Below are 26,801 nucleotides of genomic sequence, written 5' to 3'. Positions count from 1 at the left end.
GTCATACCGGGGGTTATTTTATTACATGGTCTCTTTATCACAACATGTCACGATATTATCCACTGGGATCGGCTTATGTCCCCTCCAACCTCGGAGATCTTCAGCTTCCTCACAGCTGAACAACCAGCCGCTTCTTTACTTCTGTCTTCTGGACCATTTCCATGAAGACTTTAGCCTCGTACATCGGCACCGGCTCATCCAGATAGGGCCTAAATAAGAGAGAGCAAATAGTCGTACTGCAATACAGACAGCACATACCCTGTCGGGCCGCACAAACAGCCCCAATAGTAGTTGGTGCAACAGCAAAACTGGGTGAGCCTCACTTCCTAGAGTGGTCGGCCAAACTTACCATCCGTGAAAGTGAATATCCACCATTCTGTTTGTAGGTCTAAAGTTCTGTGTTCATCGGGGTGCATTCACACAGGCGAGCGCAAGATCGATCCAAAAACACCCGGGCAGATATTGTACTCATAAAATTGCGATTTGTGACAGCATTCCATCACTGAACATTGAATTTTCATGCGTGTGAACATCACATGTATTTTCAATATGAGAAATCAAAAATCCCATCACAATTCTATGAAAGTCACATGTACGTGAAAGTGCAATACCAGCTGCCGAGATTTCTGGGGACTTGCTGTGATTTCGCTTTTTCACAGCATCTCCGCGAGAGAAAAATCGCACATGTGAATAAACTCATTGAAAACAGGCTGAGTTTTGCGCATCTTGCAACGGACAAACCTGTCTTGCGTGAATGCACCCGCAGGCTGCATAACATCGAGCCATGAAACGTGACTAGATATCGCGCTCATGCGATTTCCCCGTGGATGCAAGGCGTTTGTGTCAAAAACGCTTCCCATCACTTCATTGCAGTTGCGATCCTCCGCTGCAGCTGATTGGCAGATGTTTCCCATAGTTTTCAATGGGGAATCTTGCTGCGCCCATCACACACTGTTACTCATTTTCTGGCTCCATTAAAAACAATGGGTAATATATTCCAAAGGAACGGCCAAAGATAAGATATTCGTGCGTCTTGCAACACACAAGTCTTGTGTCATTTGCACGGCCTTAGATTCATGATATAGTTATATAGGGGATAGTTTTTCTGACTTGATAAATTTGGGCTGAATGTAGCTACCACTAGGGGGAGCTAACGGCACATGGATTTTTGAAGCTAGTATTTAAAGCGACCCTCTGGCTTTGGGGCAAACTTCATGATCCGTACTGGCCAATCAGTCAGCGGTGCACATTAGGTAGTGAGAAAATTGTTGCAGCCACCTTTGACAGCTGAAAATAGGAAATGGACAGATTGGAGGGGGAGCAGAGCAGTACTGCAGGAACTACACCTCCTGCCCCCTCTGGTCCTGGGACCAAATTTTGTTCCGATACTAGAGGGTTGCTTTAATTAATAGGAAAATGTATAAATCTGTATGCACTGTGCGCCACCATGTGGAGACTGCAGGTAGCTGCAAGCAGTTCGGGGCTGGCCCCATAGCAGCTGCATGTCCAGCTCTGTGGTAGGCATGCTACTAGTGGCGCTCTAAGGCTTCTTTCACGTTGCGTTTTGTCTACAGCACTGGCTCCATCTTGGCTTTCGCTCTTTGCAGAACCCTGCACGTTCCCGAGAGGAAGCCAGAGGGTTCAGTAGGCCGGTCGGAGAGCTCTTCGGTCTCCATCCTCAACAGTGGTGTTAGTAGACAGAACGTGGCGCTTATCTCCAGCTACAAAAACGCTGATAGGGATGGAAACCTTGTGGAATGTTGGCCAAGGACGTCTCTGCCTCACGTATTAAACCTCATGTTCACATCCAAGTTAACATCCCCATGCAGCTTTCTGAATGAAAGAAGGAAAGCAGAGGCAATACTGACACTGGACACCAAAACATAAAGGGGTTGTTCAGTTGTAAACCTATCCCTAGGATAAGCCATCAATAGTAGATCAGCTGGGTTCTGTCACCTAGGATCCCCACTGATCAGCTATTCATTGGGCTGATGCATTTCTGCAGAAAGTGCCTGTAATACCAAACCTGGCCACCATAGTGGGAATGGAGCTGTTCGCTTTCTGCATGAGCACACTGACCCTGAGAATAACTGATCAGTGGGGATCCTAGGCATCAGACCCCCCACTGATACACCATTGCTGGCCTATGCTAGTTTGCTAGTTGTAACTCCTCTCGCTGTCAACTTGCCTTTTCCTTGGCAGTATCAGACGCATTGCTGTGCTACTGCTGAGAGTTCCAGCATGGCTACTAACAGCTATTGTCACCGTATAGCCCAGGCCGATCTCTTCTGCTGGAAGTCATTATAGAGTTACCAAAAAACCCTCAAACATGGCACCCGTCGCGTTCTGCAGAGAACTCCACACAGACGGACAACAGGCAGTGGATCCAATGTAACTGACCAGTATTGCACTCGATCTTAGTGTTTGCTGCACTTGGGTCCACATGGTAAGCAGACATTATCCTGCATGGTCTCACCTGAATATTCCGCCGCCCAGTTTGTCCATGACGTCCTTCAGGATATGTGAGAATATAGATAAGGACGTATTCAGTTGTGTCCAGAGATAACGGAGCTCGTCGGTCGTACCTCCATGCAGGGTCCAACTACACGGACTTCATTCTATACAAGTATCTATAGTTACTGGAAAAGGACTGGATGGTCAAGTGGGTATAAACACATCGGCTGATGGCACCCATTGCAGCGCAGACAGGAGTCATCGGCCAACCTTACCAGCTTTCTGAATGCCTCTACACCGCAGTACCCCCTCTATCACCATGTACTGCAGCCTCTGCACCGCAGTACCCCCCTCCACCCCCATGTACTGCAGCCTAGGCGCCACAGTACCCCCTCCACCCCCATGTACTGCAGCCTCTGCGCCGCAGTACCCCCTCCACCCCCATGTACTGCAGCCTCTGCGCCGCAGTACCCCCCTCCACCCCCATGTACTGCAGCCTCTGCACAGCAGTACCCCCCTCCACCCCCATGTACTGCAGCCTAGGCGCCACAGTACCCCCCTCCACCCCCATGTACTGCAGCCTAGGCGCCACAGTACCCCCTCCACCCCCATGTACTGCAGCCTCTGCGCCGCAGTACCCTCCTCCACCCCCATGTACTGCAGCCTCTGCGCCGCAGTACCCCCTCCACCCCCATGTACTGCAGCCTCTGCGCCGCAGTACCCCCCTCCACCCCCATGTACTGCAGCCTCTGCGTCGCAGTACCCCCCTCCACCCCCCATGTACTGCAGCCTCTGCGCCGCAGTACCCCCTCCACCCCCATGTACTGCAGCCTCTGCGCCGCAGTACCCCCCTCCACCCCCATGTACTGCAGCCTCTGCGCCGCAGTACCCCCCTCCACCCCCATGTACTGCAGCCTCTGCGCCGCAGTACCCCCTCCACCCCCATGTACTGCAGCCTCTGCGTCGCAGTACCCCCCTCCACCCCCATGTACTGCAGCCTCTGCGTCACAGTACCCCCCTCCACCCCCATGTATTGCAGCCTAGACGCCACAGTACCCCCTCCACCCCCATGTACTGCAGCCTCTGCGCCGCAGTACCCCCCTCCACCCCCCATGTACTGCAGCCTCTGCACCGCAGTACCCCCCTCCACCCCCATGTACTGCAGCCTAGGCGCCACAGTACCCCCTCCACCCCCATGTACTGCAGCCTCTGCGCCGCAGTACCCCCCTCCACCCCCATGTACTGCAGCCTCTGCGCCGCAGTACCCCCTCCACCCCCATGTACTGCAGCCTCTGCGCCGCAGTACCCCCCTCCACCCCCATGTACTGCAGCCTCTGCGTCGCAGTACCCCCTCCACCCCCATGTATTGCAGCCTCTGCGCCGCAGTACCCCCCTCCACCTCCACGTACTGCAGCCCCTGCGCAGCAGTACCCCCCTCCACCCCCACGTACTGCAGCCCCTGCGCCGCAGTACCCCCCTCCACCCCCACGTACTGCAGCCCCTACGCCGCAGTACCCCCCTCCACCCCCACGTACTGCAGCCCCTGCGCCGCAGTACCCCCCTCCAACCCCACGTACTGCAGCCCCTACGCCGCAGTACCCCCCTCCACCCCCATGTACTGCAGCCCCTGCGCCGCAGTACCCCCTCCACCCCCATGTACTGCAGCCTCTGCGCCGCAGTACCCCCCTCCACCCCCCATGTACTGCAGCCTCTGCGCCGCAGTACCCCCCTCCACCCCCATGTACTGCAGCCTCTGCGCCGCAGTACCCCCCTCCACCCCCATGTACTGCAGCCCCTGCGCCGCAGTACCCCCCTCCACCCCCATGTACTGCAGCCTCTGCGCCGCAGTACCCCCCTCCACCCCCATGTACTGCAGCCTCTGCGCCGCAGTACCCCCTCCACCTCCATGTACTGCAGCCTAGGCGCCGCAGTACCCCTTCCACCCCCATGCATTGCAGCCTCTGCACCGCAGTACCCCCCTCCACCCCCATGTACTGCAGCCTCTGCGTCGCAGTACCCCCCTCCACCCCCATGTACTGCAGCCTCTGCGCCGCAGTACCCCCCTCCACCCCCATGTACTGCAGCCTCTGCGCCGCAGTACCCCCCTCCACCTCCATGTACTGCAGCCTAGGCGCCGCAGTACCCCTTCCACCCCCATGCATTGCAGCCTCTGCACCGCAGTACCCCCCTCCACCCCCATGTACTGCAGCCTCTGCGTCGCAGTACCCCCTCCACCCCCATGTACTGCAGCCTCTGCGTCGCAGTACCCCCCTCCACCCCCATGTACTGCAGCCTCTGCGTCACAGTACCCCCTCCACCCCCATGTATTGCAGCCTAGACGCCACAGTACCCCCTCCACCCCCATGTACTGCAGCCTCTGCGCCGCAGTACCCCCTCCACCCCCATGTACTGCAGCCTCTGCACCGCAGTACCCCCCTCCACCCCCATGTACTGCAGCCTAGGCGCCACAGTACCCCCTCCACCCCCATGTACTGCAGCCTCTGCGCCGCAGTACCCCCCTCCACCCCCATGTACTGCAGCCTCTGCGCCGCAGTACCCCCCTCCACCCCCATGTACTGCAGCCTCTGCGCCGCAGTACCCCCCTCCACCCCCATGTACTGCAGCCTCTGCGCCGCAGTACCCCCCTCCACCCCCATGTACTGCAGCCTCTGCGTCGCAGTACCCCCCTCCACCCCCATGTATTGCAGCCTCTGCGCCGCAGTACCCCCCTCCACCTCCACGTACTGCAGCCCCTGCGCAGCAGTACCCCCCTCCACCCCCACGTACTGCAGCCCCTGCGCCGCAGTACCCCCCTCCACCCCCACGTACTGCAGCCCCTACGCCGCAGTACCCCCCTCCACCCCCACGTACTGCAGCCCCTGCGCCGCAGTACCCCCTCCAACCCCATGTACTGCAGCCCCTACGCCGCAGTACCCCCCTCCACCCCCATGTACTGCAGCCCCTGCGCCGCAGTACCCCCCTCCACCCCCATGTACTGCAGCCTCTGCGCCGCAGTACCTCCCCTCCACCCCCATGTACTGCAGCCTCTGCGCCGCAGTACCCCCCTCCACCCCCATGTACTGCAGCCTCTGCGCCGCAGTACCCCCCTCCACCCCCATGTACTGCAGCCCCTGCGCCGCAGTACCCCCCTCCACCCCCATGTACTGCAGCCTCTGCGCCGCAGTACCCCCCTCCACCCCCCATGTACTGCAGCCTCTGCGCCGCAGTACCCCCCTCCACCTCCATGTACTGCAGCCTAGGCGCCGCAGTACCCCTTCCACCCCCATGCATTGCAGCCTCTGCACCGCAGTACCCCCTCCACCCCCATGTACTGCAGCCTCTGCGTCGCAGTACCCCCCTCCACCCCCATGTACTGCAGCCTCTGCGCCGCAGTACCCCCTCCACCCCCCATGTACTGCAGCCTAGGCGCCACAGTACCCCCCTCCACCCCCCATGTACTGCAGCCTCTGCGCCGCAGTACCCCCCTCCACCCCCATGTACTGCAGCCTCTGCGCCGCAGTACCCCCCTCCACCCCCATGTACTGCAGCCTCTGCGTCGCAGTACCCCCCTCCACCCCCATGTATTGTAGCCTCTGCGCCGCAGTACCCCCTCCACCCCCATGTACTGCAGCCTAGGCGCCGCAGTACCCCCCTCCACCCCCATGTACTGCAGCCTAGGCGCCGCAGTACCCCCCTTCCACCTCCATGTACTGCAGCCTAGGCGCCGCAGTACCCCCTCCACCTCCATGTACTGCAGCCGTGGCGCCGCAGTACCCCCTCCACCTCCATGTACTGCAGCCGTGGCGCCGCAGTACCCCCTCCACCTCCATGTACTGCAGCCTAGGCGCCGCAGTACCCCCCTCCACCCCCATGTACTGCAGCCTAGGCGCCGCAGTACCCCCTCCACCCCCATGTACTGCAGCCTCTGCGCCGCAGTACCCCCTCCACCTCCATGTACTGCAGCCTAGGCGCCGCAGTACCCCCCTCCACCCCCATGTACTGCAGCCTAGGCGCCGCAGTACCCCCTTCCACCTCCATGTACTGCAGCCTAGGCGCCGCAGTACCCCCCTCCACCTCCATGTACTGCAGCCGTGGCGCCGCAGTACCCCCCTCCACCCTCCATGTACTGCAGCCGTGGCGCCGCAGTACCCCCCTCCACCTCCATGTACTGCAGCCGTGGCGCCGCAGTACCCCCCTCCACCTCCATGTACTGCAGCCGTGGCGCCGCAGTACCCCCTCCACCCCCATGTACTGCAGCCTAGGCGCCGCAGTACCCCCCTCCACCCCCATGTACTGCAGCCTCTGCGCCGCAGTACCCCCCTCCACCTCCATGTACTGCAGCCTAGGCGCCGCAGTACCCCCCTCCACCCCCATGTACTGCAGCCTAGGCGCCGCAGTACCCCCCTCCACCCCCATGTACTGCAGCCGTGGCGCCGCAGTACCCCCTCCACCTCCATGTACTGCAGCCGTGGCGCCGCAGTACCCCCCTTCCACCTCCATGTACTGCAGCCGTGGCGCCGCAGTACCCCCCTCCACCTCCATGTACTGCAGCCTAGGCGCCGCAGTACCCCCTCCACCCCCATGTACTGCAGCCTAGGCGCCGCAGTACCCCCTCCACCTCCATGTACTGCAGGTATGTCACAGGACAGACATCTCAAAGCCACAATAGGCACAGAGTGTGTCTGGTATTACAGCCTAGCCCAAATTAGAGGGCCATAATGTGGCGGCTGGACTGGTTGACCATCTAATGTGCATGAAGGTGTCCTGAATCCTGCAACTCCCGACGGCAGATAACAAGGTGGAGAAGGCTTGGGCCATTAGACTTCCACATGCACGATGCAGGGGAGTTAAGGAGCAGAGATGCTGCAGCTCCACTCCTCTACCTGGCTACTGCATCTGAAATAAGTCTATACTCCCCTCTTAATAGTGTCCCCCAGCCCAGTGCTGGAGCCCCGTCCAACACCGCACCAAACCCCAAAGCAGCTGGTGGCGGGTCATGTGCGCATTGAGTTCAGCTTAGCGGTGAGCAGGATTCCAGCTCTGGATGGGGGCACTAAGGCTAGCTTCACAGGAGCGAGGGTGGTATCAGGCTGTAAACCCCTGCCCGATATCGCGCTCGCCAACATGCAAATTGTTTTTATCTCAGAACTGCCTTGCATCACTTTGGGATAACTTTTCATAGAACTTCTGCTCCTCTACCCGCTTGTGTCGCATCATTTCTGTAATATACTTGCACCTAAAATGTTGTTCCTTTGCTGCTGTAAATTACATATGAAGTGGCTGCCACTAGGGGGCTCCCTTTCAGCTTCTTGTTAGGTACACAACCTCTGTAGTAACAAGGACAAAAGGGACATTTCCTCAGCAATGTGGGAGGAACTATTTTCACCGCCCCCCTCTCCCTATACTCAGAGGCTGCAGACTGACAGATCTGCAGACACTGTGATAACGATCACCATGGTCTAGGCTTCTCCTGAGGTATGCGGGTTTGTGTGTGTGTACACACACATTATATTGGGTTTCCTCAGCACTTGGCCAGAATGCCTGAATCATCCTGCAAAAGCAGAGAGACGAGCATTCAGATACTGTCCCCTTGCTGATTACACCACAGGTACAATGTAACATAGGATGTAAGGGCAAGGAAGTCAGGGCAGTGAACTACTGGCAAAATGCTAGACTTGTTACACGCCCCTTCCCTGAAAGTGGCTTGCAAACAGCAGGGCAACATAAAAATAAGGAAGACCATGTGTAACTTAGACACAAAAGAGGGTGCAAACAGCAGTAAATGAGTGGCTGAGCATTTTAGAAAACTTAAAGGTAAAGTTCCCTGGTGCAAGCACCAAGTCATGACTGACTCCTTGGGTAATGTCACATTGCGACATTTTCTAGGCAAATTGTTTTTTTTTGTGGGGTGGTTTGCCATTGCCTTTCCCATTCATCTTTTTACCCCCAGCAAGCTGGGTGCTCATTTTACCGACCTCAGAAGGATGGAAGGCTGAGTGAACCTTGAGCCGACTACCTGAACCACACAGGGATTAACCTGCAACCTTCAGGTCGCGAGCGAGAGCATTTCTGCTGCCCTAAAACTTTTCGCCACACGAGGCTGTTAGGTTCTCTTTAAACTACGCTCACCCTCGCCTGCTGCCTCTCACGTCTCGCTGCCTCTCCCTCTGTGCCGTCTGTCACTTATTACACTTGTTTCAGAAGAATCCTCATCCGGATGTGGAAGTAAAAGGATATGAAGATACTTTCCTTGCTGAGAGCTTGACAGGTTCCAGGTTTCCTCATTGAGATAAGAGAGTGACGCCCCCTTAAGGAAGAGAATATTGCTGTCCGGCGGGTCCAGCTGCAACCGAATGGAAACAAAAACCAAATATTTAATAGTCACAGTTCTGATGATGTAATAGAATTCCCGGATGTCCAACGTGTATCAGTGGGGCGCGCCCCGTGTGATACCGCTTCCCTCTCGTGGCGGAGGGGCTTGTAAGGTAGGCGCAGATTGTGTTGCTTCTATACAACCATGTCAGAACATACTGGGGTACGTTTACTTAGGGCCCTCCCACATGAGCGGATGCTACCGCATAGAACGCACACGGGGTTTGGGGGTGTAATACGCGGTACCAATCTACATTGACTTTCAATTGTGCCTCACCACCTTCATAAACCAATCAGCACAGCCAGAGTCCCCAATTGGTGGCATCTTGGTACTCCTCTGTCGACAAGTACTAGAAGTGGTTTGTATGGCGGTCTAAGTAAATGTATGAAAGGGGTTGCACGAAAATGGACTTAGATCGCCTATCCACAGTGGGGTGGGGTCTCACCGATCCAAGGAACAGGCGTGCCATGTGTTCCTCCCATCGCTGTGGGCTCACCACACTACCTGCAATGACGGGCAGACTCACACAATGCAGAGCGCCACTCAATTCATTTCAATTGGGCTGACGGAAATATCCAAGTACAAACCCTGCGCCATCTCCGGAGGTCCCGCTGAAGATGAATGGAGCGGCGCATGTGTGACTGCCGCTCAAATCAATCTCTTCAATGCAGGGGACACAGTGAGGAGGAAGGGGGGACACGGGACCCCTGTTCTCAGGATTGGTGAGGGTTTCAGCAGTGATAAGTCTTTAATGGCCCATCCCCTTTAAGAGTTGCACACCTCTACATGTATTTGTCACGTGTCACCGGCTCCGTGCGCCCGACACAATTCTATAAGTTTGCTGTAGGTTTCAGCTATAATTTACGCCAGGTTTTGTCAGAAATGATTGTAAATCTGATGGGGGGTATGCAGCCACGCCCCCTGGCACTAGGCCCCACCCACTTTTTTTAAGGGCCCGGTGTAAATCTTCACAAAATCCCTATTTTGGTGTATATGCTAAAACTGACTTTTGCATGCGACAACACTGGCATATAAACATAATACTCATCACTGCTGTTCAGAATCTCATGTCTATCGATTCACATCCATCAATCCTTCCATCCATCCAGGGGCGTAACTTGAATCTCCTGGGCTCTAATGCAAAATCAGTAACGGGGCCCCCAACTATAATGCTTTATTCATACTTCTAGGCTTACTATATGGAGAAAGAGAGGTCTTATGGGGCCCCTAGGGGTCCTGGGCCGGGAACAACCGCATCCCCTATAGTTACGCCCATGCATCCATCCAAGGTGTAGCTATAGGGAATGTAGAGGTAGCAGGTACATCCAGACCCTCCTGCCCGTGGGACACAAGGTCACAGTATTATAAATGGCACATGGTAGGTGGGGGGTCCTGTACAGATTAGTATGGGGGCCCAGAAGCTGCACATTCCGACTATGATCTATTCATTCATCGCTGTCTATATAGCGGCCCTTACATAAACTATGTGATCTCTCTGAGTAGTGAAGGTTACTGGCTGATCCTACTGAATCAGGACCCAACGTAGCGGAATATCTGCGCCAAAAACTGCCCCGTTAGTCCGGATCTGCAGCAGAAGTCACACCTTCATTCGAAAGGGTAAAGTTTGCTATGGATCCACATCAGAATCTGCAGCTTGTGAGCGAACCCATAACAGGAAACCTTCTGGCTCTGCGCCTTCCCTCTTGATAAAGTGAAAGAATTGTCACCTGAAGATGTTGCTCTCTGGTCACCCAGCGGCCGCCCACAGAGAGGAGCGAGATGATTTCATGTTTGTGCGGCAGAAGCGTCGGCTTGGTGACGGAGTCCTCCGTGTTATACAGGATCACTGGGAGAAGAAGACGAAGGTTCACCAAGCAGCTTCTATTCCACAAGTACACTTGCCATGATATTAAGCAGATGCTGCTGAGATCTCCTGACCCATGATTAGTTATCACTATGCGAATGAGGCAATGAGTTTTCATTGCATTGGCGGAGCAGGATAAAATATTACCAGTGAAATCTGGATACCTCAAACTCCCCACTATGGTTGGGGCCCCTTGGCCCTTTAGTTGCGATACTGGTACTCTATTATTTTCATTAAAGGGACTTTGGCAAGTCACTAATGGTGCCCGGGCTGCAGCGAGTAAAGTACAGTGACAGACATTGCTTTCAGCCGTTTCAGAAAATTTACATTTCAAAGTTTGCAGCGGGAGCAGAGAGGAGTCCGATGCGACTCATTGATATTAATGTATGCACTGCTCCCCCGGCCTAAGACTATCGGTGTAATGTAAACTGTATTCATAAATCTGCCACAATATTTATTTGCTAAAACCAGAAGAAAACAAGGGAAAAAAACTAAATCAATTTTAGGGATTACTAATGAAGTTTTAAGTTGTCCATCACTGACCTCCAGCATCAACAATGATGTCGAACCCGAGGCCGCCGGTCTCTTCGATGCCTTTCTCTGTGAGATTCACGTTGCCTTTAGACACATCAATAACACGAGCTGCAAACAAGACGCCACATTCACGTATTGCGGCCGCTACTCATCGTGCAGTATTACACATGCAGCAAGATCAGAGGGTGCGAACGGACCAGCAGGGTTGTCACACATAAATACCTATCAAGGCCCACCGAGGCAACATAAAAGATCACTACACGATGCAATACTGAAGTATTACAGTACAAGCAGTCAAATCATCAGAAGTTTAACTCCCCTTTGGGAACTTAACAAAAGTGTAAAGTAAAAAAGAAGATTTAATAAAAAAGTTAATGAAGGGGGGGGGGGGGGGGGAGAGGGGTGTATAAAAAACCACACATCTGCCGGATCCCCGTCACAAAAAAATAAAGAACGGCAGAAATGCACTTTTTTGGTCACCCTGTCTCCGAGAAAGAACGTAATAAAAAGCGATCAAAAAGTCAATTGTATGGAACAATGGTACCAACGGAAACGACAGGACATCCCGCAAAAAATGAGCCCACACTCAATTATGTTGACAGAAAAATGAAAAAAAGTTATTGTGCGCAGAAAATGGACACAGAAAATAATTTAAAAAATTAAATATCTTAAAAAAAAATACAAGTCGTAGAGCAAAAAAACCCCAAAAAACTATATAAGTTTGGTATCGCAGTAATTGTACCGACCCATAGAATAACGTTATCGGATCATTTTAGTTGCAGTTTGTGCGTGGTAGAAACAGGACGCACCGAAAGATGGCGGAATGTTGTTTTTTTTTCTATTTCTCTCCACTTAGAATTTTTAAAAGGTTTTTCAGTCCATTATATGGTACATTAAATGGCACCATTAAAAAATACAACTCATCCCACAAACACCAAGCCCTCATACAGCGACGGCGATGGATAAATAAAGGAGCTAGGATTTTTTAAAAGGGAGGAGGAAAAAAGCAAAAGTGCTCCGTCACTGAGGGGTTAATACACGCTGCTGTGGTAAAATGAAAGCTGCGCTCTGATTGGTTGCTATGGGCGACAACCAATTTGTCTTTTAGACAGTTTTGATAAATGAGACCTAAATCTGTACGAAGAAACGTTTCCATGTTGATGACAGATTTGTAAATAACTGTATAAAAATTCTAAGAGCCCCCCATGAGAGCGGCGCAGGAGCACGCAGGAGGGGCCGCCGCTCGTGTTCGGGGAGGATCATCATCCGGCAGACATTGCCACAAGAATCCCCACCAGCATTTATGTGAACGCGCGACGCTCGCCGCACGACGGGCTCTCCTGCTCCTTAGTAATAAGAGAGCAAAGACAAGCAAGACATGAGCTGCCGGCCGACCTCACCTACGGGGGGCCGCAGCTTCTCCAGGTACTGCTTGTCCTCCTCGCTGTGCGCCGTGGCGATGACGGCGGCTCCTCTGTGGTGGGACAGCTGAATAGCCAGAACGCCGAGCGGCTGGAGAGAAAACGAAGAATGACACTAATGCAGATATGCAGATTTACAAAACTGTGATGCGCTTAGAACTGGAGCCGGACGTGCGCAGCGCCATTTACACGAGGCGATTAGGAAAGTCGTTCAAACGAAAGAAAATGCGATCTAATCGTCACGTCTAAATGCAAAATATCACTTACGGTTTGTTTCCTATTCTCTCAACCAGCATACAAATCATGGCTGACATCTCGCTGCGTGTAAACGCTTCCAGCGCTACATAGAAGGCGGAGCGCTGAGCGAGGAGCCAGCGGGGATCTACCTGCGTAAACTCTCTAATGCTACATTTACACGGGACGACTGCGCGAGTGGGTGACGTCACCGCTGTTAGAGAACGGTTGGCCCGTGTAAATGTAGCATTAGAAAGCTTTTACCACTACCAAAAAAAAAAGGTCTAGAAAGTGGGCGTGGCTAGGAGTTGTAATAAATGGTCAGCGGAGTGCGATCACCAGCAAAACATGCAAATCACTATTTATCAAATATGACATTTCTGTGCTGAAAAAAACCCTCTAAGGTGCCACCACTAGGGGGCTCCCTTCCTATTACATATTCTGTCTGCCTATTGTCCTGTGGAGCCCATTCCTAGTAAAAGCAATAGTATGAAGGAGAACAGGAAATGAAGGAAGATGACGACTCAAGCTGCCCAAAGCCGTCTATGGAAACACAGAGGCTCACACAGATGTGCTGTTCGAACGAAGGCGAGTCATTTATTCACAGCTACACTGCTCAGGATTCTTCTATTGTTTCAGTATTTCAAAGAGAACTGAAAATCAGAGCTGAAGCCTGCAGAGGGAAACAAACGGAATCCTTGTCAAAGGGACAACAAAGTGAGCCCAAATGACGGTGAATGCTTCCGTTTGCGGGTTTTATCTCCTGCGAAGGGAAGGAAGCCTCATTTATAACAGCTTCTGAAAAGATGGTGAAAGCAATCCATCCCTGCTGCCACAGAGGTAGTCACAGCTCTGCTACGGCTCCGAGGGTCAATCTGCCCAGCTATGCTATGATAGATGCCTCGAGGCTGCCCCCCTGTGGAGCCTCCTAGTTGTCACACTCTGTAAGTTATCCTGAACGTTCCCAGAATTCCATAAAACTAAGAAGCGGTCCGTCTTTGTATCCAGCATACAGTAATGTAGAGCAGCATACACAACACCCACATGACTCGTATACATGATGTCCCTTTCCTCAGTAGCAGAGTAACACTTACACTCGCCCCATCCGGCACCAGCACAAACTTCCCGGGGGCCAGGTCCGCCAGACTGTGCAGTGCCGTGTAGACGCATAATCCATCCCGGATTGTTCCCGCCGCCTCGACCCAGCTCACCTTATCTGGTTTATGAACTGGGAAAGAACAGACGGCATAGGTGTGAGATAGTGAGGCATGGAAACCAATCCGGCGGGCATGAACCTGGATGGAAAGGTGCCCACAGTCACTAATGTGGGGTGAACCAATGTTTGGCCATCGGCTGCCGATCCTGCCAAATGGTGGAACTTATAGACACTTCTGGAATAACTTCAATCAATGGGATAAGAAACTGCCAGTAAATAACGAGGTCCATGCTCTGTGTGGCACCTCCAGCATGAAATCCTGCTTCCGTCTGGCATCCCATAACCTGGACCAACCTTTTTTGGGCGTTCCCAGTGCAGTGAAATGACAAGTTATCTTTATTCTGTGAATCAGTGCAATTATAATTAGGGCTTATTCCAATGCGCGTATATCGGATGGGTTTTCACACCCAGCTGATATACGCTGTCCTTCTCTGCAGGGGGAGGAGGCGGGCCAGGCTGGGAGCAGTGCACTGAGCTCCCGCCGCCTTTCTGCCCCTCACCACTGTTTGCAATGGGAGGGGCGAGATGGAGGCGGAGCTAAGTTCAGCGCTATCCCGCCCCCTCCTATTACAACTAGTGGCAAGAGGGCAGAGAAGGGGCGGGAGCTCAGTACCTGCTCCCAGCCTGGCCCGCCTCCTCCCCCTGCAGAGAGGGACAGCATATATCGGCGGGGCGTGAAAACCCGGCCGATATACGGAAGTCGGAATAAGCCCTTACAGTGATAGCAAATATATATATATATATATATATATATAAATTAGCTTGTTACTCCCCAAAAAACAAAACAAACAAAAAAAAAAAGGAAAAAAAAAGTCAGTGAAGAAACATATAATAAATTACAAATTACTGATTGTTTGTTTCTATGCTTGTATTCCTTTCCAAGGCACTGCAGACTGGAGGACTGAAATCCTAACAAATTCTATCAGTCAGAGTAAACTGACAGCTCCGCCTCTAGGCTGCTCCCCTGCATTCACTGAGCTATTACAGAGGACTGTATGACAATGGTAGGCAGTTGTGGAGGAGAGCAGAGAAAGCTACTATTACAAAGGGCTGTAATTCGCTCAAGCTATTCTTATCAGCAGTGAGGAGGAACGGGACAAGCAGCTACCCAGAGAGAGGATGAGAGTTAGCTGTGTAGTATTAAGTGGGTGTGGTAATGCTACACAGCCTCACATAGCGAAGATGGGAGGGAGAGCTGAGCTTGTGCACCTTCATGAAAGAGACCAACTGATCAATGCTGGGAATGCTCCCCCAGCTAAAAAAATTGAATGTAGGAGAGCCTGCAAAGCAAGTATGATGCTTTCTAAATGCATGAGAAGGAAAACACAATGAAAGAAACACAAGTGTCTTGCCAGAGGAGATGCCTGTTAGTGGCCAGTAAAAGATCAGTGGGGTCTGGGTGTTGACACCCTCACTTATTGCTGAAATGAAGAAGCACAAGCGCCCACTGGAGTGCTGTGCTCCTTCAGCTGTCACTGTTTATTATCAACTCTGAAGATGGGTTCATGGAAGTCTATGTCTCTGTCTTCTGCTGCAGAGAAGAGCCAACAAGGAAAGATGACCCCGAAGTGGCACAGCACTTGGGTGGGCGCTTCTGCCCCTTCATTTCATTGGTCAGTGGGGGTCTCAGCACCTGGACCCCCATTGATCAAACCTTTTGACATGTCACTATAGTTATTGTTTAAGGCCATACTTACACGGACGACAGAGAGTTATATCCGAGATATGACTCACAGCGCACAGAATACGGACACCTTGTCCATGCGATGTGTAAGACACCACGCATTACAAGTCCGAGTCTCGTGAAAGACTAGCACAAAAATAGTAAATGCTGCTGATTGGCCAGGGTCCTGAGCGGTAGATCTCAGCCGATCCACTACTGATCACCTATCCTGAGGACACGGCATGAATAGCATTTTCCTGGAAAACCCCTCTAACACCTTCAGTGCGAAGTGCAAAATCATATTATGTGTTTGGAGAACTCACCTAAGTGATGCTCATGCACCCAGATGACGTCACAGAGGCCGGACTCTTCACAATCAAGGGGCAGGATTCCTTCAAGACAAAATAGTAGCGCACTTCATTTGTATCTATAGAGGCCCCCCCAACACAATGCAGCCGGACCAACTTATGCCTCATCCCTTACCCAAGAGTTCTACTCTGCGCCATTTCTAACTAAACTCCCAGGATGAAAGGAAATCTACCTAAGACTGTTCTCCAACATCTCACATCGTTAACAGAACATCCCCTGACGTATAAATGACCTCATGTGGCAAATGAGTTGTGTCTCTTTAGTGATGTTAAAGAGTTGCACATTTCGGTGTACGCTTTTTTTTTTTTTTACGGAAAATGTATGACTTTTTCCTATTTTACGTTTGACACCTTTCAATAGTGAGACGGGTGGCGGGAGGGCAGGACGGCGGGACCTCCCACGGACCGACTGATTTACTATCATTTGGGTCAGAGAGCGGCACATAGAGAGTGGTGCAAATATATTGTCAATTTCTGGTGTGCAGACAGGCCAAGATGCGCCAAACTTATTAAGGGAAGCACTGTTTAAGCAGTTTGGAGCATTTTGCTTCAATGTATCGGGCAGATTTACCAATTCTATCTAATAGTTAAACAATGCAAATTTAAACCAGAATTCAGATGCCTTCTCCTGCTTCAGAGGCGTCGCAGGGACCCTGCAGGAGGTTACATCTGATGGATGGTTAGATCATCTAGTCTGATTGTATATTTGGTTTAGTTTATCCCAAAAATGGCACATTTAGTCCACGCCCCTTTTCACAAAGCCACGCCCCTTCGTTAGAAGACTCGTTAAAAGAGAGTCTAAAAACACACAACAAATGGGATGCGAACCGTGTAAGCCATTCAATTATAAACCTGCCCCGCTGTGATTGAGGCTGAGGTCTGGGATGCCGGTCCTCGTGTATTATAGGTGATTTTATAGGTATAGTAGGATTTTAGGTGGGTTTTCCCCTTTAAGGTACATTCACACTTTGGTGTCTATCTGCTGTATATTTTGCACTGCGGACTCGCACTAACATTTGCACCATGCAATTGAAAAGGAGAAGTTTGCGGTGGATCCGCGTCAGCATCTGCTCCAATGGTGTATTTTGTAATGTGGATTTTGGTGCAGAATTCCGCTATGTGTGACCGTACCTTTAATGGGGCGGTCTGCTGAGAAAAAACTGAATTGAAATGTGCTCAGTATCTGTCACACTCCCCTCACTGATCCCGGCAGCTGCCATTCGGACGGTGCCCAGTCCCCCGCTGCACTCTTCTTCCGCCTCCAGCGATAACCTCCGGTTACGGGAACATGTGATGGCTGCGGCCAATCACCGGCTGATCCCGAGTTTCTAATAGCCGGTAACTGGTCTGCGAGACAGGGCATCATCACTGGAGCCGGAAGAAGAGTGCAGCGGGGGACCGGGCATCGTCTGAAGGGCAGCAGCGGGGATTAAGTATGGCAAGTGTGACGTTATATTTTCACTACAGCCCGACGACATGTCAATTTAATTTTGTCTTGCTAGACCGTCCCTTTAAATGCTACACAGATAGAAAGAAAAGGGAAGAGAGAACTCCAGGATCCAATCATGTAGGGCTTGTTTGAAGTTGGTAACTATGGAGACACATGGGTCCGCACAGGAGATTTTTACATAGGAGATGTATGAAAGGCTTGATCACTAGAAGTCACCTACTTACCTACAACTTCATCATCGGGCTTAAAAAATGACACTTTGGGTCCCACTAGAATAAGAAAAGAAATAAAAGCAAATTTTCAAGATTTTGTCTTATTACAGTAGGATAAAAAAAAAAAACGTATTGAAAGAAAACTTCTAAAACTCTTGCTGTATTGTGTAATTCTCGTGCGCCGCGTACAACCCAATAAATAGTTTGTTGCAATTTTCCCATAATTTACAAAGATGGAGAAAGATGCGCCGGTCTCCCCTCCTCCACAGCCGAAGTCACAGTGGTGCACATAGGACCCCAGTCCCTCCAATATTTGGGGGTCCCATTGGAAAACAAGTACAAATGAGAAACACTTAGTTGGTAACTGCTACATACTTACATATATTCTTCTCTATGAACAGTGCCGGCCTCATGCCCACGGCCCTGACGGACTACGCCAGCTGAATATCGCAGCGGAGTCCGCCACGGCGCCCTCCAAAACCTCCATACTCACCACTCCGGATCCGCTGTACACGTCCTGCCTGACGGGCCGGCACGCATGCGCAGTTCAGCTCATGGCGCCAGCAGTGCTGGATGATGCAGCCGGCGGTGGGCGGGGACGCATATTCATGCAATACTTCCGCTGTGCTACAGAAGTATAGCGTGACAGACGGCTTCTATTGACTCCAATGGAAGCTGGCCGTGCGTATTCCCGTGGCAAATAGAGCATGACACGTTTTCTTTCACGCTGAGGAATTCCACAGTGTGAACATTGAGCTATTAGGTTCAAAAGACAGCAGAAATCCGGCCGTGGGAATTAGCCCTTAGGTTAGATGGCCCCCTGCAGGGATTTGTTTGTGCCCCCCTCATAAGAAAATAAACAAAAAAAATAATAATATATACAGCAATGGTAGGCAGACTGCTTGCATAAATCCTGTGCCACGACCAATTTATAACATAAATACAGCCCCAAACCCAAGCTGAGTACATCAATACAGTGCCAGAACCAAGCTCATAATGTAAATACAGCCCCAAACCGAAGCTGAGTACATCAATACAGTGCCAGAACCAAGCTCATAATGTAAATACAGTCCCAGGCCCAAACTCAGTATATAAATATAGCACAAACCAACCTTATAACATAAATACAGCAGCAGGCCCAAGCTAATAAATATATCACCAAAACTAAGCTGAGTACATAAATACAGCTCCAGAACCAAGCTCATAACCTTATGGCCGCCTGCAGACGGACGGAAATTCCACGGTTGGGATTTCCCGCGGAATTTCTGCCCTTGGAAGCTGCCATAGGATTGCGCTAGCAAACGCAATCCTAGGCAGACGGCCGCAGTTTGTCCACGCGAAATCTCGAGCGGCAAACAAACCGCGGCATGTTCTATTTCTCTGCAGGGCTCGCAGAGCCCAGCACAGAAACGTCAGTGCCCGGCCGCCGGCTCTGGTCTGCGCATGCGCCGGCTGCCCGGCAAGCCGGCACATCAAACAGCCGGAGCCGCGGGTGAGTACGTGCTGCTCTCTGCAGGCGCTCGGGTCGGGTCCCACGGCGAGAATCCTCGCAGCCGGATCCGACCTGCCCGTCTGCAGGCGGCCAAATTCAGCACAAACTAACCTCATAACAAATACAGTGCCAGAGCCAAGCTCAGTACATAAATACAGTAGCAGAACTAAGTGATTGTTGTGGGGCGCTGATGGGCTGACGGCAAAGCCTTAGAACGTCATAGGGGAGCATACAGAGCCAGGATGATAAATGTAGCTCCATAAGATGCTGCTGCACAGAGAAAGATCATTTGGCCGGGCAGACCTAAGAGAGGTGATTGCCCCCCAGCTCACCCGGTGTGCCCCTACATGCTGGTGGGCAGCGCCCTGTGTGGTCACACGGGTCGTACGCAGCTAAGGCCCGCCATGTGTATGACATATCATACCTACTGATCTCTTATCAGTGACAGGTTTACAGACAGGACCAGAAAATGACCTCTCTGAGGCCGACATAAAAGGGGCGAGCAGCAAAAACTGCAGCAACCAACCCAGATACGGGCTGACCGGTCAGAGACGGGACGGTTTTAGGCCAAAGATCCACTTTTCTTATTCACTAGTTTCTATACATAAAGCCCGCGATGCCAAGAGATGTGACAAGTCCTAGAAGTTATTCCCTATCCACAGGGCGGGGAACAACTAACTGGTTACTGGGGGTCCAATCACTGGGACCTCCACGGATCAGGAGAATGGGGTCTGTGAACGCGCACCACCGATCCAGTCATTTAAATGGGACATTCCCCTCAGTCCTACTGAAATGAATGGAGCGGTGGTCAACTATCACTCCATTCATTGGGAAACACTCTGGACCCCTGTTCTTGTGATCAGTGGGGGTCCAGCAGTCAGACCCCAACAATCAGCTAGGTATCCCCTATCCTATGAATAAGGAATCATTAATTCATTTTGTGAGTCTGCCCCTTTAAGGGTGTTTTCACACATCGCTGATTTGCTGCAGTTTGTTGCGGATCTGCAGCAGATTTCACCCTTTCAGTTAGCATTCAATTGAAAGATCTGCAGATCCACCCCAACGTGTGTGAGCGCCCCCCGACAGCTGGGTTGTACGGGTCGCTGCTCACCTCCGCTGACCACACGACTCCATGCATTTACTTCTTCTACCCAGAACCATCATTTTTATTTCCCCATGAAATCGTTTCTAACAACGGATGAATAGCGCAACCCGAGGCGCCATTATGTGTGATGTCATCACGCTCACCTTCCAGGACGACTCCCGCCACATCTCTCCCCACAGGTACATGCTCCTTGCTCGGATATAATGCAGAAATGAGCTAAATAACAGTAAAAATAGTACATTATACAGGTTAGATGGATTTTGCACCGTTTACCGTCTCCCATATCCACCGATATAGCCATAAATAAGCTTTCGATTATTTTGCACCATAAAACAAATCTAACTTTGGAGACACTTCAGATTATATTAAAATGTCCATCCGGTTTTCCGATCTGACGGTTCGTTTTCAGTCGTCCAAGATGGCCGACTCAATCTTCGGACTACCTTATCCCCACAGTACATCGGTAGTGTTAGACTACCAATGCGCTACACCTGCTCATGTGATCAGTACTGGCCAATCACACAACAGAGCACAGAATGCATCAGGTAGTTAGAATATTGCGGCAGCCATCTTGGATAGTCAAAAACAGGGCCGGAAACTGGCAGATCGAAGGACATCAGAGAACAGCTGAAGGTCGTCCCATGACAGAGTTTTGTCTACAAACCCCCCCCATTAAAAAAAAAAAAAAATCCCTGCTCTTCTATCTTTCCCCACGCGGCGGTCCGGGGGCTCCTTGTTTTTTTGCAGGATGAGTTGTATTTTTCTATGATATTATTTATTGTACCATGAAAACATTTTTTTTAAAGTTTTTCAGTACTTTATAAGTGAAGTGAAATGGAAAAAAAAAAAGATAACGGAGCCATCTTCAGGCGGGTCTTGTTTTACGGTGCGCACACTGCGGCCAGAGCGACACGATACGATTATTCTCCGGGTCGGTACAATCACCACGATAAATGTATTCGGCTTTTTTTTACTGAACTGATTTTAAAAATTAAAATCTCTTTGAAAAAGGTAAAAATTGTTTTCTCCTGCCGCCTTCTGACCGCCATAACGCTTTCCTCCAATCTAGCTGTATGAGGGCTTCTTGCCGGACGTCCTGTAGTTTCTAAGGATACTACTCTGTAGTTCATATGACTTTAATGGTTTTCTTGGAGGCGCATCGCCATAATGCGGCTTATTCTGCTGTTATGTATTTTATCCGCCGACGTTCACAATGAAGGATGACTGACGTGTTACTTTGATAGATCAGATTTTTACGGATGCGGCGATAGTAGTCTGCCTGTTGTCATTTTATAATGGGAGGATTACTTCGCAGCACTGCTCAATGCACCGAGCGGCGGCCTCCAGCGCTGGCAGTGGGAGAACAACGGGGGAGGTAAGTATAACACTTACATCTCTGGACTCGGCGCGTTACCTACTTGTTGCCCATAAGCTTAGCTGATAAAAGTCCATGACTGTCTCTAAATTTTTACTTTTTAGTCCCTATAGGGGACTTGAACTTGTGATCATTTGATCGCTTACACAGTATAATGCAATACCGTAGTATTGTATTATACCGCATTTTTACAGGCAGTCCTCAGAAGGCCCTCGTCTGCCAGGGCAGCCGAACGGCACCTCGTGAGCCCATCGTAGGGGAGCCATTTGGGACCTCTGAAGACTGACCAGGGCATTTAAAGAGTTATCAGCCATGACCAGCGCTTATGCTCTCGTCGGCGGGTGTCAGCTGTAAAAGAGTGCCGGCACCTGCTGTGTAAGGAGCGGATTTGGCTCCTGGTCCCACTGCATACAAACCCCAGGTGCCCAGGAAGTAAATGTATACCCTTGGGCGTGAAGGGGTTAAAAAGGTTTTCCAGTCCAAAGCTATTGAAGTGAATAGGGGAGAGCTGCACTACCATACCGGGCCACTGCAGAGCAAACAGCGATTTGACACTTCTGTCCGGCTACAAGCTCCTTCACATCAGCTAATGAGAGGGCTTCCGGGGTGGTGGACCCCAGCCGATCTGCTATTGGATAGGTTATGATTAGCTTTGCACCAGAAAACCCCTTTAATTGTTATCTATGAAGTTTACAATCTATTATAGGAGTAGCTCTTTGAGCGCCATCCCCATCACAACCTGCAGGGCGGCGCTACATTTCACATCCCTGATATTTACCCAGCAGAGCTGCTATTTTGGCGGACTATCGTAAAGCAATGCACTGCAGGCACCACAGCTTGCGGAACCAATCCGGGCCCTACGATGTACGGAGCTGTGCAAACAGCTGAATGTTGGGAGTTTAGGGTGTCATCAATATCAGATTGGGGAAGCCATCCTGAGGAAGGGTCATGAATATTATACCGATACCTTTGTATTGATGGGGGTCAGCGCACAGGCTTTCACTTGCAGCTTCACGTGGTAGTCGCTGGGCGAGGAGACGGGTTCCTGAGACAGATGAAGAAATCTTGTAAATTATAGTGAAAGTACATAAATCATCATATCTGTCATATTAAGAGGTACTTCCCAACCGTATGGGCGGGGCCTTAAAGGGAATGTCCATCTCAGAACTAAAATGGGTTTGAAATTTTGTGCTGACCAACATGTCATGCCAATCACAGATGGGCCCCATGTAGACTGTGGCACCATTTTCAACTTTATCCATACCCACAGGACGCGGTGCATCACGCAGGCTGCATTCAGAGGAGGGTGTATCCTGAGCACTTGTGCAGCGTTCCTGTTTCCCAAACCAGACAGCCTACACTGCGCCGCGGGTCATCGAAAGCTTAAGGCTGGGTTCACACTTGACGTATTCCCGTCGGAAATCTTGCGGTTTGGCCGCAGCAAAAAACGCGAGATTTCCGCCGGGAGAACCGTCGCGGTTTAAGCCACGGCGGCTTTGAAGCGGCCCGGCCGCTTGCTTTTCCGTTGCGGCCGGCTCTCCCATGGAGGAGAGCGCGGCCGCGACATAAACAAACAAAAAAACGAAAGTAAATAGACATGCTGCTTCTTTTGAAGCTGCGGCTGCGGCGGCCGCAGCCGCGGTTTCAACCGGACTTACCGCAGCGGATTAGCCATCCCGTGTGGACGAGGTTTCTGAGAAATCTCGTCCACATGGCTGGCTAATCCTGAGATTAGCGGCCGCGGGCGGTTTTGCTGCGGGCGAATCTGCTGCGGCAGAACCGCGGCAAATCCGCCCTGTGTGAACCTAGGCTAAGGCTGGGTTCACACAGCGCGGATTTGCCACGGTTTTTCAGCAGAAGAACTGCTTCTGCGGCAAAACCGCTTCAAAGGTTAATTTTGGCTTGCGGATTTTCAAAGGGGTCTTTGAAAAAGGTTTTTTTCCGCGGCGCTTTTTTACTTTTGCAGCGTATTTTGGTGCGGATTTTGCTGCGTCCGTAGAGGTCTATGGACAAAAAGCACTGTGGAAAAGACAGAAGAATGGACATGCTGCTTCTTTTAAAACCGCGCCGCAGTTGCATTTCCGCACTGCGGTTGTGCGGAAAAAATCCGTCCTGTGAGAACAGCTTTTTTCCAAAACTTATTTGTGCTGCATTGCACTGCAAACGCAGCGGTTTTGCCGCAGTGCGGATATGCAACGGCAATCCGTGGCAAAACCGCAGCAAATCCACCCTGTGTGAACCCAGGCTAAAGGTGGGTAGTGAAGCTGTACCATGACAGGGGTGCAGTGTGGCGCCTCAGCGGGCATTTCTCTTGCCAGTAATGAGGTAGTTCACACGTCGCAAATTTGCCGCTGAGTTGCCGCAGATTCTGTGCCGATTCCGCATGAAGTCTGAGCCCAAACCGCGTTCCATACTTCCCATGGGAATCCGCACTACAGCCCATACAGCATGGATGTCATCAGTACATGGATTATCACATACGTTTTTGCCCATTGAAAAGGGCTAATTCCACAAGTGGATTGGCAGCTTTATATTGGCACAGCCTGGCAGACGTCCGCAACTGAGCTGCAGATTTCCGAGGCAGAATCTACTGTGTGAACATTCCTTAGGGAGGCCGGGAAACAGAATGAGCAGGTTTAGGAGGCACCATTACTTTGGGGGACTATGAGAACACATACGGGCACTACTGTCTCCCATTGACAGAATGATTTGGGGGGACTCTATGTGAGCTCTATGCTTGGCACAGTTATTTTGAGGGACATGGTTGGCACTACTACTATTGGTGGCCATTCTGGCTAGGAATGCTATGTGGGCACTTACCACTGCGAGCACACTACTCATACATATGCTATCACCCGTGGCCGAGCATGGTTGCCTTCCAAGTATAGGGGCGTAGCGGTGGGTCCGTAGATGGACATTGATTGGTACAATTATTTTGTGGGCACTTACTGATTGAGAGCCATATCTGCTGAGCACAATGATTTTTGGTTGGCGCTGTGGGGCACTATCTGCCAAGTAGGCTTATTTTGGGGGCACTAGTACTGTTGGTGCACTATCTGCTTGGCACGTTTACTGGGGGCACAGTGTGCGGCACCAATTACAGTTAGGGACATTATCTGCCCGCTATTTTTTGGCCTGCGGTTTGTGCAGTACTGCGCATGGCGGCATGGTGCCGCGCAGTATTGTGGGTGGCAGCGGGATGACATTGCCGTGTTCACACAGAGAAATCTGCACTGCAAAAATTCAACGTAGACTTCAAGGGATTGGCATATTGGCGGCAGCGGATCCGCACACAGATTGGCCTCATGCGCTGCGTCTAATCTGCGAGTGGAAGGCGCATTAGCGTCGCATAGACTGCCAAGTGGATGGCATGCTTGACTGGCATGGATGTAATGTGGAATCCGCATCAAACCCATGGCGACATCTGTCTGAACGTGGCCTAAATGAACACGTACTTACGCTTTCCTGAAATACGAATGTCTCCTCCTCCTGCGAGGCAGCGAGTCTGTAGTACAGCCCCTTCATGGCGACCTGCAATGGAGGCACAAAGAACACCATTGGGCTGTGTTCACACGGGGCGGATTCGCCATACGGAAAACACGCGGCATTTACAGAAGCAGCGAAGTAGATGCGATTTGGAAGATCTCGTCCACAAAACTGAAAATCACTGACTCCCACGTATTTTGCCCAAACACGCTGCACATTTGCGTATGCAAAAAAAACCCGCAGTGAATAAAGCGTTTTTTGCGTGTTTTCTCCGAGCCCATTCACTTTAATGGCCTATTGAGGCACGTAATTAGCACCAAAATTAGGCTGCGTATTTTTTCACGTATTCGAACATCGCGTGAAAAGGTGAACAGAGCCACTAAGATCAACGGGTTCGATTCAATTGTGTGCGTAATACAAAATCCGTCCGTGTGAATGAGCCCTTAGGGGGGGGCTTTACTTGGGACCAGTGTTGGGTGCAGAGGCGCCCCAAAATTCATGCAAAGCCTCATCGCTCCGGTGCTTTCATACAGGGGCGATCGTCGTTCAGTGAATGGAAGCAGAGTGCGCCAGAGGCCTCTTCTAGCCACCACCTCCATTCACTGCGAACAGGCAGTCGCTCAAAGATGGAGGACTGCCTGTTTACACGGAGCGAGAGCTTGCTCACTGGTCCCTTCCAGATGGGTTCTTCTTACGCATCTCCTTGTGCGTGCAGTTGCGCACCCCCGCACAATACATGCGAAAATCAGCCGTGAATTACAGTGACGGCGTGCGAATGAGACCAGAACGAGTATCGTCCGCCATGCGGAAACAAGGGTGATTCACACGAGCAACATGCTTGTGTTTGCATCTGTAGCGCTGCATTAGAGCGCGGTCCTCACATCCGAGTCGCAAGCTCCACTGCAGATTCCATCATGGTGCACAGGAAAATCCTTCTGCGCACAGCGCTATTTTTCCTGTCAAAACAGAAAATGCCTCAGTGGACCCGCCGGACCCCGTAGGGACCTTTCACGGGCGACAGAATAGGATGCACCGCAAGCCGCATTAAATTCTACACGAAAATCTGCAAGCTACCTGATGCAGAATTGAAAATGGCGTGAAACCTTGCCTGCAATTCCGCAACAAAATCCGCAGTTAGCGCTGTAGATTTTAGCGCGCCGTTCCGCAGTTGCGGATTTAGCTATGGCGTAATTTTGTCCAGTGTGAAAGGTCCCATACAAGTCAGTGGAGTCCCACGCCACAAGCGTCCGTCATACGATAAAGACCGCAGATGCTGCGCTAATCAATGTACATTTTTACATGCATCAAAAATGCATATTCGCGCCAAAGATTAACCCTTCGCACGAAACACATGATTATAAGACATATGACGCAGGAAATCCGTAACGCACAATATAAATACCAGGCTGGCTCACGCTTCTAGGGCAACTGGCGGGGCCGAAGCCACTGCGTCAGCAGGACGGGGTGCAGCGCACAGGAGCCGCCATCATCACCCCGAAGGTGGAAAGTCTTGTTGTTGCTGCTGAATGACTCCAGAGGAACCTGGAAGCGGCG

General features: G+C 51.4%; 1 protein-coding gene across 3 annotated transcripts; it reads right to left on the bottom strand.

The window, feature by feature from the left end:
- On the bottom strand, positions 1 to 26,801 carry CRYZL1 (crystallin zeta like 1). Of its 3 annotated transcripts, none has more exons than XM_066599010.1 (13): positions 26,639 to 26,801; positions 25,221 to 25,292; positions 22,729 to 22,806; positions 20,530 to 20,602; positions 17,802 to 17,846; positions 16,083 to 16,151; positions 13,975 to 14,108; positions 12,626 to 12,737; positions 11,235 to 11,333; positions 10,555 to 10,673; positions 8,693 to 8,797; positions 2,477 to 2,523; positions 1 to 209 (listed from the first exon to the last, which is right to left on the bottom strand). In XM_066599010.1, the coding sequence occupies exons 2-13, from the start codon at positions 25,284 to 25,286 to the stop codon at positions 110 to 112; spliced, it is 1,047 nt and encodes a 348-aa protein (XP_066455107.1). In that variant the 5' UTR covers positions 25,287 to 25,292; positions 26,639 to 26,801; the 3' UTR covers positions 1 to 109. The 3 variants fall into 3 exon arrangements, with proteins under 3 accessions (XP_066455107.1, XP_066455108.1, XP_066455109.1); XM_066599011.1 differs by having other exon boundaries at positions 26,650 to 26,801; XM_066599012.1 differs by having other exon boundaries at positions 26,663 to 26,801.

The sequence above is a fragment of the Eleutherodactylus coqui genome, chromosome 4, assembly GCF_035609145.1.
Source record: "Eleutherodactylus coqui strain aEleCoq1 chromosome 4, aEleCoq1.hap1, whole genome shotgun sequence".
Classification (NCBI taxonomy): Eukaryota; Metazoa; Chordata; class Amphibia; order Anura; family Eleutherodactylidae; genus Eleutherodactylus; species Eleutherodactylus coqui.
The sequence above is the reverse complement of the archived record's forward strand: the minus strand, read 5'-3'. Positions and strand labels throughout refer to the sequence as shown.